At 39.2% G+C, this 20,214-nt stretch overlaps 1 protein-coding gene across 2 annotated transcripts; it reads right to left on the bottom strand.

The window, feature by feature from the left end:
• Positions 1-112: 112 nt before the first annotated feature.
• Positions 113-20,211, bottom strand: wdr91 (WD repeat domain 91). 2 transcript variants are annotated; one of them, XM_056402915.1, is made up of 18 exons: positions 19,994-20,211; positions 17,358-17,494; positions 17,074-17,253; positions 16,759-16,965; positions 16,494-16,577; positions 15,004-15,113; positions 9,471-9,642; positions 8,217-8,426; positions 6,243-6,442; positions 5,973-6,027; positions 5,749-5,844; positions 5,017-5,111; positions 4,010-4,163; positions 3,049-3,157; positions 2,599-2,711; positions 1,421-1,528; positions 1,008-1,097; positions 113-454 (listed from the first exon to the last, which is right to left on the bottom strand). In XM_056402915.1, exons 2-18 carry the CDS (start codon positions 17,478-17,480, stop codon positions 290-292), a joined length of 2,271 nt encoding a protein of 756 aa, XP_056258890.1. In that variant the 5' UTR covers positions 17,481-17,494; positions 19,994-20,211; the 3' UTR covers positions 113-289. The 2 variants fall into 2 exon arrangements, with proteins under 2 accessions (XP_056258890.1, XP_056258891.1); XM_056402916.1 differs by having other exon boundaries at positions 9,501-9,642.
• Between the last annotated feature and the right edge of the window lie 3 nt (positions 20,212-20,214).

Genomic DNA, 20,214 nt, shown 5'->3' with positions numbered 1-20,214 from the left:
AACACAACGACTTTATAAGGTGGTAATATGTTCAGGCTGTGAGTCTGTCAGACGGTTGTGGAGCTCTTCTGCCTTTGAACGCAGCTTTAAGAAAGAAACCAACTATCACATCGAACTTTTACTGGAATTTTAATGTTCACATGAATTTATAACAGGTTTCTGAGTTTTCACTGTTGGTGTCACATCATGAAAATGTTGATATATCAGATTCTGGAATAATCTCCTTCAGTAAATGGGCAAAGTGAATGTCTGATGACCTCTGACCCCTAATGTGTCCTCTATCAGGTCCTCAGGACTTCTGTGCCAGCAGCGTGCTCAGTTTGATCTTCCCATCCATAGAGGCAGTCAGGCAGGTTCCACAGTCCACTGCAGAGCACCAATCAGCCGTCACTACTGGAGCTTTGTGCCCACCCAGCGACAGAACACTCTCCAGTGCCGGCTCCCCATTGGTCAGCTGGAAGAGGGAGAGAGGTTAAATAGGTTAACAAATAAAACTTTAAAACATTGAAATTCAATTTGATTCAGCAAGGGGAAACAAAAAGTGAGGACCCTTATGTAAAAATAAATAAATAAAAATTAAATGTACTTTAAATAAACTAAGAAAAACATATTAAAGAAATTTGATGAACGGTAACAATTGATTTAACCAGTATAAACTGAATTATTACACATATCTATTTTACTTCCTACTTAAAAAAAAAACAAACAACAAAAAAACAAACAGCGTCAAAAAGACACTACATAAAAAACAAGTTACTACTGATATGATCCAAGAAGAGTTGAATCGATGGCAACTGGACGTGGTTGTAGATACGTAAAGACGTTTCAGTCCAGTTGCCTTCACACACATTAAAATGATATGAAAAATAATGATAAATTAAAATTATTCAATACAAATAAGAATATTGAAAACAAGTTTAGAAATGAAGAAAAACATTAAGATAATTTCAAGTTTGACCAAAACAGAAGTTTGGCTGAGAGGTGGACTAATGATGAAGGTTACTTACTCTGTAAATGAGTCCTCCGGAGCTGGAACAGGTCAGGACATGTTGTCCCTCGGAGTCGAAGGCAAACAGTCTACCTCGAGGAATCTGAACCTGAACCAGAGTTCAATGTGTCATTCCATTCATTCATTCTCTTATATCATTTTACATCTGCAGGATTTCTTTTCTTGTGACCCATAAAACTTAGTAAACCAATAAAGATACTGACTAATGCATGTTTTCATTTTCTCATTATTTTCTTATGAAATAATTCACTGACTCCCTGCTAAGTCAGATTTGATCCTGCTCACTTATAATGTTGGTGAAAACTTTATCTTCCTGTTTCTCTAGTGCTGTAGTGGTCAGAAGGGAGATAAATAGATGTTCACAAGCTGTCTATGAGGTAATCCAGTTATTTCCATGGTAACACTACGTACCTGTTTGTATCCACTGTACCCTGAGAGGATGAAGGGCCCAGTGGCGTCCTGAGGTAAATCCTGCTCTGACTGCTTCACCCCACAACGATGGATGTTCCACTGGATGAACTGAACACACACACACACACACACACACACACACACACACACATTGAGTATACATAGGTCAGGCCAGTAAGAGTGCTAGTGAAAAGGTAGAGGTGAAGACTTTGAGAAGACGCCAGTAAAAGCTTGTCAGACATCCTTGACCTCGGCCTAAAGTATGTTTCATAATTAGAATCCTGTTCAGGTGTTCAGTCAGGCAGGCTAATCTTTTCCACTTTAATGTGAGGGCTGAGCAGAACTGCTATACCGGAGTGCCTGGGTAACACACCCATGTCTCCTCTCTTAATAATAATCTACCAGATCCAAACCAGTCTGGTTTCAAGAGCGGTCATTCCACTGCTCTGCTGTCAGAGATTGAAATCTTGTAGTCAGGAACAAGGGATGTCCAGTCAATGGTTCTCATCGTGGAACTGCCTTTGACACTGTCAACCACCAAATCCTCCTGTCCCCCCTTCCTGAAACACTCATCTGTGGTACAGCAGTACTCTGGCTTGAGTCCCGCCTCAAAGAATGAACACTGTATGGCAAGACTCCAAGATCATTCTCTTTCCACTGGTGTACCGCAAAGATCTATGCTTGGTCCCCCACTCTTCTTAATTATCACCTTGGTGCCATTATCCACTCACATGTTTTTCCTTACCACTGCTATGATGAGGCTCTGTTAATCCCACCAGATCACACAACTGCCAGCTCGGATCTCAGCCTGCCTCCGTGATATCTCAAGATGGATGATAGCCAGTCCTGTTCAGCACAACATTAGTAATCCAGCTCAGCTCTGTCTCACTGTAACCAACAAAACCCTCTGAAATCTGGGCTTTGTGAGTGAGAACTAACTCACTTCCACTGATGTTGCTTTACACTAAATAATATCAGGCTGATCATGCACCTGTAAGCCTTTTGGAACATGTGTCAGGTGGAACTTTTTCTCCACGACTTTTCCTCTCCAGCTGACAAATATATAAATGTAAATGTAACACACACACAGGTTCATTCACTCCACTGCAAGTTTTAAAAGACATTTTTAGGATTGTGTAGACATTCTGTCCATCATGATGTGTTTTAAACACACACACCTTGCCATCTTCTCCGATGCTAAAGACGGTGTTTTCATCGTAGCTGAACTCCACACTGTAGACTTCTCCGTCGTGAGCTCTCCAGCTCATAGCGCTCTCGTAGCGCTGCATATCTACATCAGCGACAGGCAGAGGATTCACAGAGTTAATGTTTACGTTTTAAAGAAATTGCCACAAAACCACTAACAAGCAGAACAATGTTTACACACATACGATACATGTACATAACTACACACACTGTACAAGTCAACTGGGTCACTAAAATCTCAGGCCAGATTTAATAGTCTCTGCTGAGCAGAATCAATCTGTGTGGAATTTTAGGCTGTAAATCACAAATATAGATATTTTAATGTCACTTTGAGCTCTGGTATCTGTTTGTGATTGTCTGTTGTTATTATTGATGATGTTTTACAGTTTACAGATGAAATGAATCATCAGATGAAGACTGACCAAACAGTCTGATGACTCCGTCAGCAGCTCCGGTCACCAGCAGGTTTCCATTGTGGTTGAAGGCCGTGCAGTTAATGGCTACTGGTTCAGGTTCTAAAGAGAATTGGAGCTGAGAGACAGAGGGAACAGTGATTATAATGCAGCCATAGAAAATACAGTGGGGTCCATTAAAAATATTTTCACCTGGAAATAATCAGAAAGTTTGAGGATTCAGAAACATTTAAAACACAAAAAGTTATGTAAAATAAAGAAGAAATATTTAAGACTCTGCTCTATTTCTATGTCAGTGATCAAATTTAAGCAACTGAACTTCTGTGTACCAGAGGTCAGATTTCCTCAAGTTATATCCCTTCCACTGATGCTTGTGTTCAGATGACACTGGATCTGATCTACTCATCAGAGGCTGGTTGAAGTAACTCAACTTGCAGCCAAAGTTCACCTGATATAAATAAGGCCGTTCCTCACGTTTCCAGCAGATCATCGCTAAGTCGAATTGTAATAGTGGAAAAATGGCATCAGAACTAAGTGAAAGTGTCAGAAGTCAAATAGTTATTCTAGGCAAAGAGGCTTTTCTCAGCATCAGATCATCACTAGACTGAAGGTTTCTAAGGTGCAGTGCATGGACTCTAAAACGCTCTGCAGAAACTGGATCAGTTGTATCTGAAGCACAATCAGACAGACACAATCACTCAGAGGTAAAGGAGCAGTTTCTAAATCACTTCTCAGGAGGCAAAACAAGGTCCTAACACTTGAGGTGGGCTGAGAAATACCAGCATTTCATAGCGCATGACTGGAAAGAAAAAATTCTATTTACTTGATGAATCCAAATTTGAGATGTATGACAGTAACAGAGTCATGCTATACATGTATCTTTGTGGAGAAGGATTCATACCACTGAAGGATAAAATAACAATTAAATAACACCGTTAAATAACCGTTACTGAACCAGCTGGTTAATTACCTGTTGCTTGACAGTTTTGGTGTCCCAGAGCAGCAGTTGTCCAGACACCGGAATAGGAAGTCGAGTGACAGACTCGACACTTCCAGATCGACTGAGAGCTGCAGCCGAACACACGAATGATGATCCGCTAGGACTGCAGGCTAAAGACAAGATACTGAAAGACAGACAAACGTCACATTATTATCTGAATGTGTAGTTCAACAAACAATATTATCTATTGATGCGTGACAAAATAGTTCCAGCCTGTACCTCCCCCTAAAACCACAAACTGTCTTTTTAGCCATGCTGTCAGCTTTTACTGTTTAGTGAAATGTCTTGACGGCCATGTTCCCTGCAGGATGAATTGTAAAAACTTTGGTGATGCTCTAACTTTAATTTTGCTAATTAGGAAATGTTAGCATGCTAATATTTTAAAACGGGTGAACATGAAAAACATCACCTCAGATTTGCATGTTAATATTGTCACTGTAAGTATGTTAGCAAGCTGATTTGGCACAAATCATCCTTGTGTCCCTAAGCACAGCCTCACAGAGCTGCTAGCATGGCTATGGATTCGTAGTCTTGTTACTTCTCTGTATATGGTTTAAATAAATTTGACACATTATGTTAGATCATGTCATATTCATGTTTAAAGCATAATTATGAGCAACTGATTGGGGAAAAAGGATCATGTCATCCTTCATTTGTAATTCAGAGTCAGATATACCTACCTACCACCTACGATATCTCCCACCTGGGAGATTGCTGGCAGAAAACCACCAGCAGTTACTTAGAAAAAAAATCCAATATCAACACTAATACAACTCATTCAGCTCTTTTCATAGTTGCTACATGCTGTGGATGCAGTATTACAGACATGAGATTGATATTAATCTTTCCATCTCACTCTCAGAAACAAAGTTAATATGTTTAACTGTTCTTATAAAGCTATGTGTATTTCTACTTGTACTATCAGCTGATCCTCCACTCTACACTTGTACATGCAGTGCAGTCACTTCATACAGTACCGTGGATGAGTTTCATCAATGTTCATCTCATAAAGATTCTTCTTTGCATCGGTGTCATACAGCCGCACTGTGCCCACGCCGCTGCCTAGTAACAACTGACAACACACACACACACACACACACACACACACACACACAGACAGTGTAATAAGAATATGTTGAATTTCAGACATAATCAGAATCAACTTCCACTGGACCACTGTTTTTATACTTTTTACTGCTTTGTGTTAAATTTTTTTTCAATTAAATTTAATTCTATTTGTCTTGCATATCCAGGTCCCATGCTGTATTGGATCTGTGTTTTCTCTCTTGGTTCTTCATGTTTATACTTATGTATACACAAAAATTGAACAGGTGTGTTATCTACATTTTGTTTAATAACAAGTAGAAGTAAAGAATTTGTTTTATTTTATTAATAGTAGAATGTCCCAAAGAATCGCTGTTTTAATCTGTTTTTAGTAGGTTATTCTCTGACTTCAGCATTTTATTGACGATGTAAATTTGTTTCTTTCATCGGGCTAAAGTATTAATAGAAACCTGAGTAATACTGTTAAACACACAGTATGTAACTTCTGCAGCAACTCAAAAAATATAGAACTTAGGTCCAGTCGTTTTTTAGACTGTTTAATGTGGAAAAATTACATATTAAAGCTTAAATGTCTATGTCTATAATGTAAAATAAATGTAAATGTAAATGTCTATACTGAGTTAATGTGTGTCTCTTGTTCATACCAGTCTGTCAGGTTTGGTGGCCCACTCCAGAGACAGTAGAGGAGACTTGGACATGATGGTGGCTTTAGTCTGTATGATGGGGTTGAATGACCACACCTGAGGAGGAGGAGGAGGAGGAGGAGGAGGAGGAGGACGAAGGCTTTATTGTGTGTTTCAGTTGGATGGATGCAATTGTGGAAGTAAATTTGTTCATAAAACCCCATCAGAAAATGATAGAGACTCACCTTGATGACTCCATCTACATCTAAACTGGCAACCCGGCGACCAGAACAGTCAACCCTGAAAGAGAAAAAGGTGAATTTTTGTTTTCATTAAAGGGAACCAAAAGTTCACTCCTGTCCAGCTGTAGTTAACATCTGGATTCTACCAGATGATGTTCAATCTGCTCAGAAACCAAACAGGTTCAGAGGTGTATGAGACACTGTGGAAGGAAGGAGTGAGGTCCTCAGCCCAGTTTAACCAGTTAAAGTGAAGTGGGAGTGCTGAAGACATACCTGCAGTGCATGATGGAGGAGTGGTGTTCCCCATATTCCTCCTGGCTGAGTTTGATGAACGGCTGTTCTGCTGACAGACCTCCTCCCTCTGCTCCTCCCCCGCAGCTCCTGCTATTGGAGGAGGAGGCCGAGTCAGGAGGTTCACTGTAGGTCTCGGCAGGAGGCTCCACCTCCCCAGTCTCCCCCTTCTTCTCTGGTGTCTGAAGACAACACATGAATGATGCAGTTAGTGTTAATGAAGTCAGTGACCAGTTGTATTAGCCTTTAGATGCTAACCTCACTGTCGTCTACTGCAGGTGGCTGTGGCTCATCAAGTATCACAAGGTCGGAGGTTCAATCTCCCAAGTGTCCTTGGGCAAGATACTGAACCCCAAATTGCCCCGGATGTGTTATCTGTGTATGCGATGTGTGACAGAGATGCGCTGTGTGTATAGCAAGTACTGTATGAATGTGTGTGTGATTGGGTGAATGTGACTCATTGTGTAAAGCGCTTTCAGTAGTCGTTAAGACTAGAAAAGCACTACATAAATTTACCAGTCCACCTATGGAATAATGGTACTTTGTAGCAATTGAGAAACCATTTAGCTGGTGTTGTAGAGTTTAGTCTAAATGCCTGTTAGTGAGGTATTTTTAAAAATCATGAGTTGGGATGTGTTGTCAGAAAATGAAAAAGAAGTAAGCCGAGTTACAGTATATTTTGTGGATTGCTGTATTTGTTTATTTTCACAGTTTGAAGCCCACCAACCTCACTTATGTGTGAAGTTTGGCTTAAATTCAAACTCCAGCCTCTCACTGGACAAAACCCACCAGAATCCCCTGGAGGGGGGTAATAATACCCAACTCGCTCTGCTCCTCTCTGCTTTTTCCCAAAGCTCCAGGTTCTTTCTCCTGTGACATCGGTTGCTAAATGGAGCCACCCTGCTCAAATGTCTGAATTCAACCTTGAACCTTGAAGCAGACTTTTGGTACACAGCCTCCAAAATGACGAAAGTTTGAAATTTTGGCGAGGGGATAACAAATTACATGTTTATTGACCAGATGGATCTACGCGCACTTCAAAAGCTTTCTGAAGTAACTAAAAGTTAAGAGGCTTGTGTCTGGGTAGAGACTTTAGTTATCAATAGTGTGCAATGTAAGCTGTATTGCTAACTGTTTACTGGTTAAAAGACCAGTGCTAGATCTTGCTCTGCTTTGGTTGCTTCTTTCTCTCTCCTTCTTACTAACACACACCTACACACACGTACAAACATCCTTGGCGTGGCAGTGGAACCCAGGTCACCCCAGCGCCATCTTCTTGCCAGAGGCACGTCTTAGATCACATCTACTCCTTTGTTTCTCACCTCCCCAGTTCAAATCTCACGATTGAAACACCATCTTTAGCTTGCACAAGACGTTCTGACTCATGTGATCTCGTCCACCATCTTTCCCTCTCTCTCTCTCCACACACCAAACCCATTCACACACACAGAAATGTGGGACTAATCTGTGCGCATACCGTCTTCACATCGTTTCACTCACTGTGATAGAGATTAGGGTTCGTGTTGAACAGGTTTGTGGTGGAAAAGGCTTTGTTAGATGTGATGATGATTCTGTATTTACTCTGAACAACTTCTGCATCACCAATATGTAGGACAAATCACAAGCAGCTTATCACAGCTCCTGCAGTCCCCATCTGCCCTCCAGTCACTGTAGCCCTGATGCACAGCCAAGTTTTTATAAGGGGCACATCAGCTATAGCGTAACCTATGGTGCAACCTTAGAGCACAATGCAAGTAGCTGCTGCAGATAATCCCTAACACAAATATAAATCCATCTTCATAAGTGTGGTATTGAACTTCTCATCTAACAAGACAAGAAAACAAATAAACTTATTTTACTATTCTTTTTAATAAAACTGAACAGGCATCAGGTTCAGTAGAAATACACCAAACAGGTGTGACAGCTAAACGTCAACAGAATCATTCTCTCAGGTACCTGTTGTGGTGGTTTGGAGAAAAGCTCCTTCCTCTCTTTCTCATGGTCCTGGATTCTCCTGTGTCTGGGATGTGTCAGCTGGTTTGTTGACTGGTTTGTCGATTGGTTTGTTGACTGTTGGGACTGGGAGCTCGCAGATTCACTACTTGATGCCTGACTTGCAACTGGCTTCACCTCCTTAGTTTGGACTGTGTCTCTCGATTTTGCAGACTAGAAAAGACAAATTCATTTTAGATACAAGATGATCTCGGGTCAGAACTCTATCTGCCACACACAGTGGTGAGCACCTTCAACATGGCTGCCAGAGGAGACCATTGCCCCCTACAGGTAAATGAATAAACCAATGACTATAAAGATGGACGGCATGACAGCTTCCTGAAAGTGATTGCCCCCTGGTGGCTGGCTGCAGTACAGGTCATAAACTTCGCCCCCTTCATGTTAGCAGATATGACATGGGCCAAACTAAAAAAACAAAGAAGGCATCAAATTCATTTTTCTCCAAAAATGGTTTCTGCCATTTTAGGTAGTTACAGTAAGTGTTCATTTTTCTGAGAGGTGCAGTTTTAATTAGTTATTTGATGTTGAAAATGACGGAGAGAAGCCATGATTGACAGCTACGATTGACTCGCAGTTGAGTCTGGTGGGTATATGGGCGGGACCTCGATACCAGAGCTCCACCCCTCCATCATTTCTGCGCAGACTTTGCCTCCAAATGACATCACCAGTGCAAGATGGCGGCACCTGTCTCCAGAATATTTTGGCTTCATTTTTGTACAGTGGGAGGAAGTGGAGACACATCGTCCATCTTTATATACAGTCATTGGAATAAACCTTATAAAGCCACAACATCTGAGGGTAAAGGGGAGTGGCGTTGTTGATAGTGTCACAGACAGAGTCATACCCAATCAGACCAGCCAATGGGATACGTCTGTTCAGTAGTTGATTTCCAGAAGGTTCACAAAGATTTAGAATTTTACATTTGGTTCATGATTTCATTGACTGGATGGTAACTTTCTAAATCTCCACTCACATCAGAATGAGGTAAATGATCCTTAGAGCTGAACTTGTGAAAACATTTTCTTGACTTTGTGTAAGTACAGAGAAGTTGGGGATTTTCCAATGAACTTCAATAAAGTACAATACTACAGCTGAACACACCCACCAATCAACACCAATCAACTTTCAGAGAAATTCAATTTACTGTTTTCAATCCCACTGAGCTTTTAAACTTCTGCTTCGCCAACTTGCTTTCACCTGACTGGTTGGTGCGTCCTTCCTGCTCACCACTAGTTGGCTTGGTGAAGACCCAGCAGTAACCTGAGGTGGTTTCCCGGGTGTGCGTCGGCCCTGTGGTAGGAATGTAGAGAAGAAATTTCTGGAAGGAGTGGTGGTGGTGCTGACGGCTCGCTGGCTTGACACCAAGTCCCTAAGAGGATGGAAGGAAGACAACCAAGAGTGAAAAAGAATAACAACAAAACTACTGAATGAGTGCAAAACAAATCCAAACTGCAATGAAGTCAAGATTTAAGAGCGTGCAGAGATTGACTGTTAAGAGCTGAACAAAACTTCTACCCATGAACACTTCCTTATTTTGGAGATTTGGATTAACTTTCCAAAAGCAAAGCATGAGGAGTCAGTTTGGTAAAATAACTCCACTATGGAACAAGACATTCATGACTCATACAACAGGAACCAGGATCCACCAGCAGAACAGAAACACTAAGACCAACAACAAAGGTCTGAAGTGTCATTGACGATGACTTTGTCTGGTAAATTTGCCCATGTTTTGCTGTAGCCTTGTTTTTAGGCTAAAGACCAGCTGTTGTCCATTTGCTTTGTCATTAGCCAGGTTTCCATCCAAATGTAGCAAACAATTCTAATTAATGAACATTTCCATCCACTACAGTTATGTGAATATTATGAGCTGTTTCATCAAGATAAACATCTGGTGGTGCTAATTCTCCAGCAAGTTGCCATTGAACCATTCCTGAAGAACCAGATAAATACAGTCAAACCTCAAACTGTGGGAAACCATGTCGAAAATGTGATAGAAATTTAACGTTTCTGTTTCATGTATTCATTTGAGTAACTTTACAGACTCCTCATTGCTCTACACAGATCTGCTGTTTTATTTTTAGTCTGTTCAGTGGCTCTGAAGCTTCAGTGGATGTTTAAGTCGCATGTTTCATGTCAGTCATGTTTAGTTCGTTAAGTCTGTTTCTATTGCACTTTGTTGCATCTTGCTTTCATCAATACATGCATGAAACTTTTGTAAAATTAGTAATAACTTTTTCTGAAAACAAAAAATGAAAGCACAAAAATGAAAATGTAGATAACTAGAATTATCACCGTGTGGTTGTCTGCCTCCACCTCTGAGACTAGTTTCAGATTACATCCCTGTTTATCCAGTCATAGAAAATATTAATCATTTGTGTGAAATTTTGTTTTGGCTAAAAAGTGTTTTGTGAGGTCACACCGACTTTGAGCTTTGACCTCCACAATCTAATCAATTCATCATTGAGCACCAGTGGATGTTTATGCCAAATGTGAAGGGATTCCCTCAAAGAGTTCTCGAGATATTGTGATCACGAGGCCAACACTGCGCTTTGTGAGGGCAACGTGACCTTGACCTTTGACTACCAAAATCAATTTGTCCCCGAGTCACCTGAAGTGAATGTTTGTACCTAATTTGTAAAAGTTCCATTAAGGTATTACTGAAATATTGTGTCCATGAGAATGGATAGACAAGCTGAAAACAATGTGCCTCCAGGCCCTGACTATCACTCGCACGGAGGAATGGATGGAAACACAACTACTGATGCTATCTTTCTCCTTTTCACTGTTTAGTCCTGCTCATAACTGAAAGTCTGAAGTGCAAAGCAACGTTCATCCACATGTCCTTGAAAAATAGGTGGTTGTATAAGCTTGTTGACATTGAGACTACTTGAATGGGCTGTTTAGTAACCTACTGAAGCAGGCATGCTAGTATGCTAACCAGCGGGAAACATACAAGTGCTAGTGAGTAACTGTAGCTCTTCAAGTTAGCAAATGTCAGTACTGTGAAGATCTTAATGGTCAAAGGTGCAAGTGTGAGCATCAAAGCTGAAAAGTTTGAACAGGAATGTGAAAGACTTGCTGTGTCTCCGTTAGCATATTCACTATTCACTGTTTGAAATGCTGGTGGCACCGAGTCGTTAAAGATTTCATGTAGAGGAAATCAGTGATGAGGAATTTTCTGTTATCTCCTTGTCCAGCCAGGGACCTTTGCTGCATGTCATTCCCGTCACTCTTTCCCCTCAAGTTCTGTCATCTCTTTACTGATGACTCTATGATTAAGGCACAACAATGCTCCAAAGATACTGTGATGGTCTTGGTGTTGGCATCCCTGAGTGATGGCTGTTTTGCTAGGTAGCAGTTGCTTAAATAATGTAAAGGTAACATAATTTAATATGTCACTTACCTCAGTGACGTACTGTATGTTAGCCCAAACAACATCTTCATCTGATCAGCTCACTGTTTCTTTATATATATGTACACCTTATCTGCTGACAGAAAACTCCCTACAGGACCGGGTCTTTGTACACCTATTATAACGCACATAGCAATTAGCAGTTGCTGAAGTTGATGGTTATGGCCACAGGAAGCTGTGAAGCAACAGAGGGAGAAATGTCTATAATGACAAAGACTTCAACAACTGCAGTTTTTGAATATAAAAGACATAATCAGGGAAAGACAAGTACAAAGAGGAAATGTTAAATTGACTGAATTGCCATGAAATTTTGTATAAACACCCATGATCCCCAGAGGAAGATCCCTAATGACTAAGGAGATTCCTTGCCTTTCCCTCTAGCACCACAAGCAGTTTTTGTTTCTTAGTAAAATGTCTCCACAACTATTGAATGGGTTGCCATTAAATATGGCACAGACCATATTGCTCAGAGGATGAATTCTACTGACTTCAGTGATCCTCTGACTTTTCCTCTAGTGCCATCATCAGATCAACACTTGTGATTCAGCGTGAAATATCTTGACAACTCTTGGATGGATTCCCATGCAATTTCTTGCAAACATTGATGGTCTTTGTGAACTTTGGAGATCTCCTAACTATTCATCTACAGCATAAATTTCTAGTGGTCCAGTACTTTGGTTTATCTATTCAGTTTTATCACAAATGGAACCTCATGCTGTTTTTTTTTTCCTTTTTCCTTTTTTTGTTGTAAGAAAATGTCTTAATGTCTTACAATTGCTGCCAAATATGAGTCATGTGAAGTAAGAGCTGAATGAATTTCCCTAAGGGGATAAATAAAGTATCTATCTATCTATCTATCTATCTATCTATCTATCTATCTATCTATCTATCTAAGTTTTATGTTGCTGTAAGGAAAGCTGCAACAAGATTTTATGTATTTTTTTTGTGTTATCTATGTATTTTGAAAATCCAAAAATCATGGCAATCCTCATTTTACTTTATTAAATATCTTGTTTAAAACGTTGATTAAAATGTTTTGGTTGCTATTGCAAAAATATATTTCTTCTGAGAAACATGAAAGATCATGATTTATTGGGATATTTTTGAAGGCCCTTATATCTTGCAGGGTCTTGTTAGGGGTCATTATGGGGAAAATTTTGTTGCTATGCTGATGACATGAAACTCTATATGGTTGTTGATGCCAATAGAAAGGTAAACAATATAAATAAATAAATAGTTTTTTATGCTGCTACTGTTGTCTCGTTTTATATATATAATCATTGTATTAATTATATGTATTATATTCTCCAATGCTCTAGAATTTTTCCTCAAATCTCATGATCAAAGAGTAACAGACCTTCAACAAAAGCTCAAAGATGCACTAAATTAACTCCTCTGTTGTTTTTGTCTGACTCCTCTGACTACATTAATACACTGTAATATGGATTTTCTTTGTTTTCATTTAATTCAGCTTTTACTGTCATAATTAAATGAAAACATCTGTTGAAAGGACAACCATTTAGCTTTTTTTCTTTAATAACTGAATTAACTGCTTTCCATTGTGACATGAATTTTTCATGCTATTTAACAAACTGATTCAGTTATTGAAAACAAAAATAAAAACAAACAGAAAAATTTGTTTGGTTTTTACAGACAAAGGCTAAAGTATAAAACTGTCCTTTTAACAAATGTTTTAATTTGATTATGACACAGTAAGTGCATACAGATAAACAAAATATATATTCAAATATATATTGTGTTTGACTTTTCTTCCTTTGTTTAAGTTTTTTTTTTTATTTAGGCATTTTGAATCTTCCATAAGAGAGCACTCAACAGGCTCCTACTAGCAGAAAATGCAGCTGCTATACTTTTAACTAAAGCCACTTATAGCATTACTACGCTAGTTATCATTTGTTGTATTTGAATTCACGTTTCAGAGTTTGGCCTGAGGTCCTCTGACAACAACCTCCTGGTTTTTCCCGTGAATACATTTAAGAATAAAAAACACATTTAGAGGGAACCGTGGCTTAGCACTCAGGCTCTCCGAATCATAAGAATACTAAACTAATACTTCTAATTTTCATGTTTTTAAAACTCAATGTCTCATTATGTTTTATACTAGCATTTATTAGTAGCAGTATTTATTTTAGAGTGTACTGTATTTGATAGCTCAGTCTACAGTTCTCTGTCAGCGTGTGAAAACCCTAAATGAAATTTTTTAAAAATGGATCGAACTGACAAGAAACAACAATTCATCAGGTGAATTGTTTATTTGGCAACATCAACCGCATCACAGCACACAGTGTATAACAGCATAAATATAGTATCATTAACAATAAGTTAGTTAAAAGCCTTTTAAATATATATTTTATACGAACAGATACATAATAAATCTGCAGATTGGTCTGCTTCAAAGTGCCTGAAAATTCTTTCAAAAGTGACTCTGGGATGAGGATAAGAGGTTTCCGAATGACTGCCTGTTAAAACCTCACGTCTAAAAAAAATCCTCACATCCTTCCTGTCTATTATCATCATGTTTTAAAATAAAACTCCTCAAAATTCAGACAGAAATCTTTGAACTCAAATGATCTACTTTTCAGTAGCATTAGCTCAGAACTTTACTAACCGTCATTCAGCAGGAGGTTGGCCACGTTATGGCCTAAAATTCAGCTAACAAAGAGTTTACCACAGTATACCATACCACATATTAGACGTTTCAAATAAGATACCAGGAAGACAGATGCAGTCAGTCGATGCAGTGCGGTAAAACTGAAAAAAGAGGCTAGCATGCTGAAATGCTAATATCAGAAATGTGTGTGTCTTTGATTGGTGGTAAAAAATAAAAAACTTTTAAAAACTATCAGGATGAAAAACACTAAACTGCGAGATAGATAGAAATTCAAATTTAAAAGACCATTTAGGTAGAAGATTTAAGATAGCTGCCATCTGTAACTCCAACACATGATACAGTTTCTATATAGTTTACATAGTTTTTGATATAAGTGCTTAAACTGATATAAAACCAGAACATAGTTCATACCTGATAATCTTTGTTCCACACTGTTTTTATCCAGAGAGTTATAATACTTTAGTTTAATTTGAAGCATGGCCGCCATCTTGGGTGCACAGAAGGAGTCAGTGGGATCAGGCATGTTATGAACAGATTGACTCTTAGTCCAATAAATAACTTTGGTTGAAAGCAGATGTTGTCAACTGTATTTTAAAGACTTAACACTACGAACATTTAAAAAACTGACAGAATGGCAGCCATCTTAGTTGTGTCAGTCATCAGTAAAGACAATGATGTTAGTGTCTCACAGCTCAGTGTCTCCCAGACGGTCCATGTTCTGAACGTATGCTGGCAGTTTGTGGTGGACCATTTCATCTCCATCCTTCTGGTCCCGGGTCTCTGTCTGCAGGGCAAACAGCTGGATGAGAGAGGACAAGACAGACAGGTCAGCCATAACATATCCATCCTACCCCCCCCCTCCATCTACCCAAACTTCATCAAGGGACAGGAACTACATCATTAAAATCATTTAACCTCAGGACAGGGCTTTTTATAAAACTACACAATGGGACGTTTTATAACCAAATTACTGAGAATTATTAAATAAATGATGGGATTTTTTTAAAACCAAAAGATTTGAATTTCTACAATATTGGGAATTTTAACTTAAACCATGCAACTTCTTAAAATATTTTTGGCTGGACAACATTAGCAGGTCCAGCCCTTTAAACATAAATGTCACTGACTCACTGACTGACTGAGTGATAAGGTTACATTATTGGTCGGCCAGTCAAGTGTTTCCCAATTGGTCGTTGCTCTTTCTAAATGAATTGGCGTGAACAAGCAGTGTTACCAATTTAGCACCTTTGTCACTAGATTAACTGACTTTTCAGACCCTTCAGCAACCATGGCAACAAAAACAGTTTTGGACAAACCTTAGCTACATTCTGTAGAAGAAAGTCACCAGTACCCAAGTGTGAGGTCAGCCTTCCCTCCGCAGAAACACCTCTCTCTGCTGATCACACAGCAGCTATCGTGATTGAGCTTCTAACTTTCTCTGTGAGTGATCATGTTACAGTAAATCTAGCTGAAATCACAGCTCAGTCTTTGTCTTTAACTGATGTGTTTGGTCATGTTGTCAGATGACCTCTGATTTTAGCAGCAGCTTGGAAGTGACTGCTGGTTAACATGTAGTCCTAATGGACCACGCTTCAGTCACTGTTTCAAGCTTGTTCCATTGTCATGATAACAGAAACAGATAAACATGTCAATGACAACAGCTTTATTGTGAATTCCACTGCATTAAAATACTGTATATGTGAGGACAGAGAGGAGAGAACAGATAGAGAGCTGAAACCAACTGACACTAGACTGAAATTAGACAGAAACCAGCTGATACTTGACTGAAACCAGCTGATACTAGACAGGAGGCTAATAGCCTACGATGCGGTCCAGCCATATACTTGGTTTTGACTTAGTCCTGTTGACTAGATGAACAGATAAATGGTGTGACTATTTTAAAATAAATGACCAGATAATGAAAGACGATGAACGGACTTTCAAATACATAATCAAACTCAAACTTAATTATGAGACTTTTTTAACCAAATGAGGCGACTATTTAAAGCACTTTAAATGATTGAACTTCTTGAAACTTTAAAAGTTGCTTTCACCACACGAGGCATAAAATGTGCATTCACTTTTTGAATAAATTTTTCTATTGAAAAGTTTGGGTATTAAAAAATTCCTTTAAAACAGGACACACTGTTGGAAAGAAGTTTGTTTGTTTTCTTCTCACCATCTGTCGGAGCTGTTCGTTCTCTTCTGTCAGACTCGTCGTCTTCTGGACTTCAGCATCAAAACTCAGAAGGACGGGCTGAGGTGGAAAACAGTTAAGGACTGGAAACCATCAGATCCAGAATTTAAATGACACAGACACAGTGGATCAGCATCTTATTCTTAAGAGTTTCAGACATGCATCACAACATCTTCACTATCATATCTAATCCAGCTACAACCAACATTCAGCTGTATTGTTGTTCGTGACGTAACTGAAGGATATGCATACACTGGAAGAGCACCGACAGGAAGTTGTGCAGAGAAACCAGGAAGGTGTCGGCCCACTGGCGGGAGAAGTATGGAGAGAAGGCGGGGTTCTGCTCGGGGGCGGGGATGAAAGGCAGGATGAACCAATCACGCCACTCGGCCTGACCCTGCAGCTCCATTGCCTGCTTCTGGAAGAATTCCTGAGTCCGCTCCAGGTTTCCTTTCTGGAGGGAGAAGAGGATGGAGGAACAGTTTTACCACAGAGATTTTAACTGTGGTTCTGTTTCAGTAACACACAGTGTGATCTGGTTCATTTCTCTGCAGGACGTTACCTGGATGGTGTTGATGACGTAGTATCTGTACAGGCTGGTTCTCAGTTTGTTGACGGTGGATCTGTAGACATCCTCCAGTCGGCAGAACAGACGCCTGTCCAGGTAAAGCCAGTACTCCTTCAGACCAAACAGGTCGAAGCTCTGGATGAACTGCTGCAGCTGATCGATGATCTTATCCACCTGCAGAGAGACGACGGTTTAAAAAGAATCTGCCTGTAAAACATCCCTGTCTGAGATCAGGGACAACAACCACTTAAACTTTAATTCTTTGTGTTCATTGTCACCCTGAAGCCTTTCTCCTTATCAACTTTGATCTCGCTGTCCAAATGTTTCAGAGTGCTGGTAAAGCCACGGTAGATCAGATACTCCTTCACATGTTCGTCTGTCCTCTCCACAGCTGACCCCATGGTGACCTCTGACCCTGCAAGGTACAATAGAATACAGTGTTTCATACAGTTACAATACAATTTTTCAACCAATCAGAGAAACTGATCTGTGTCTTCTGTAGTTCTTCAGTTAAACTGTTCTGATCATATGTTGAACTGTAGCTGGATATTTTGTTTTTCTCTGTCTGTGAAACAGAATTGGCTCATGATGAATTTCAGAGGAATTCAAAAAAAATAATGATACCTCATATAAAATGCAACACAGCAGAGAGAAGATACAGAGACTTCAGAACATATTCAGACAGCTTCACTTTATTGTGTTGGAGATTTAATTGTAAATGGATAAAACTGCCATTTTGCTCATCAGTCTACACTCAATAACTCACAATCACAAAGTGAAAACATGTTTTTGAGAAATTTATGTAAATGTATCCATTTACAATCAAATCTACAACACAGTGTGCAAAAAGTGAAGGGGTCTGAAGACTTTCAGAAATCAGTGTATGTTATGTTAGATTTCTGACAATAGAAAAGCAGCTGTGGGTGTCTGATTTAACTTTTGCTCTCCCGATACTGATTCAGATACCAGCTCAGGAATCTGCTCTCACTGAGCACTGATCAGAAACCAGCAATTTAAAATCTGTAAAGCTCACTACAGGGAACTTGTTAGATTTATAGAAACTCTATACAGGATAACACGAGGTCAGAGGTTACTTTGGCAAAAAGTAAGGGACCAAAATATTGATATTAACTGAGAGCAGAAATTCTATATCTTATCATGTCATAAAACAAAGAAACTATGGATCAGTCACATCATGGCCGATACCCAGTCTGTAATAAGAGTTGACCTGCATCTCTGTAGAAGTTGACTTGGGGCCAACAAAAATGTAACAACTAATGCGGCTTTACACCAAACAATGTCAGGATAAAATCATGAGAGTTTTGCTCACATCATCTCAATCATTTGGTGTAAGGTGATCATCCATTGTCTGTTTTTCTTCTTCATGTTTTGATAAAATCAAACATGTTTAATATTAGTGAAACCTTTTAGTCTCAGCTCAGGCAGATAGTGATGTTCAACGGCACTTTCCCCAGTAGCAAACAGGAAGCAGCAAACAGAGCTGATAGTGAGCATGGAGGAGACTCCAGGTGAGTTGTTTGGTGTGAGGCAGAGACAAGGGTAATTGGACGCAAGGAAATTTCAAAATAAAACAGGAAATCATAAACACAAAGTCCAAACACAGGTATTTTAGGAGCAGATCATGACAATTATAGTGTTAAGTTACCAAATTTATATAATAATAACAATAATAATGTTAAATTTCAAAGAGCAAAAAAGTCTGGAAAAAAGAAACTGCTTTTCTTCCTGTAAATTTCCACCAGGAGCATAATGGGAAAAAATCTCAGAGGAATCGAGTCATGCATCCCTGGATTAATCTGGATCCCCAGTCATTATAGAATCTTATAGTGTGTTACTAGAATCTCTGAGACTGATGACACAGTGTCTTTACATGTGAGCAGGGTGTCAGGCTTATAGACAGACAGTCATATAAAGTCTTCTAGTGTCTGGTCGGCATAAATCTGAACCTCCTTGATGTAAACTATGGAAACAGAAAGGGAAATACTTGTGATAGATCTTTTTACACCACCATCAGTAATGTCCACTTTATGTACTTTATAGTCACACCAGGCTTGACCCTGAACAATGCTTTATGCAGATGCATCTGCCTAAAGTTGTATAACTACAGTAGTATATTCACACTTTTCACTGTGTGAATCTAACTTTGTTAAAAGTGTAAAACATAAAATGAGGTAACTGTCTGTCTGAATCTAATGCTCTGTGTTGCAGTTGCACAGTCATAGATAGTGATTTTCACACTTACATTGCTGCTATTTATCCATTCTCATATACCTCTTATATACGGCGATTATGCACCAATACTGTACATGTAACAGGCTTTTTATTGCACTAATATTATCTTTTTATACAGCTTTTTTATCGTTGTTTTAATGTGAACAGTTTGTCTTGCACTGGTTGGGTTTTTATGGGTTTTTTTATGTGTTTTCATGCGTTTTGTGAATTTTTAATTTGTTTACAATGTGTTTTTACTTATACTACATGTATGATTTTAACAACGTTTGACATATACGCCAAGGTTTCATGCCCCCTTTAAGTTTCTTGAAGTGAGTTTTATTTTGTAGTAAGTCTTTACGATTCCTTCCGCATTCGGTTGCTAAACAAAAAACAGAACTCAACATTCAAAAATCTTATTAAACTGGACACGTATAAAGTCTACAGTCATATTCATTCTGTACCTTAGTAAATACCAAACATTTGTAATGTCGTTCAGTGACGTCGTATTTCCACTTCTTGTGTTAAATGTGAAGTGACAGTGAAGGTTGTTATTTTCCGCAGTGATGTTTTATCACCGGAACGAACCGTCTCTTGTGTTTGGACGAGTTTTGCTCACACTTGGTGGATTATCTGCAGCACATCGTGTTGATATATCGTGTCTGAGACTGTAGCTACGTACCTCGGTGCCGGGCAGTTATGTTCCGGTGAGCTCGTGCCGCAGTAAACAAAAACCTTTAACCCGCGAAAAAAAGGAATGCTCGTCACTCAGATCCAGGTAACGGCACCGAGCTGCTCCTCTCTCATTTTCTGAATGGAATCAAATGTAAAATATGTACAACAGAGTCTCTTCCTGTTGTGTTTTCCTCCTGACAGTCATGTGACGAGCTCATGTGATGTCGG

The sequence above is a fragment of the Seriola aureovittata genome, chromosome 18, assembly GCF_021018895.1.
Source record: "Seriola aureovittata isolate HTS-2021-v1 ecotype China chromosome 18, ASM2101889v1, whole genome shotgun sequence".
Lineage (NCBI taxonomy): Eukaryota > Metazoa > Chordata > Actinopteri > Carangiformes > Carangidae > Seriola > Seriola aureovittata.
This window is presented reverse-complemented; position numbering and strand designations above follow the sequence as displayed.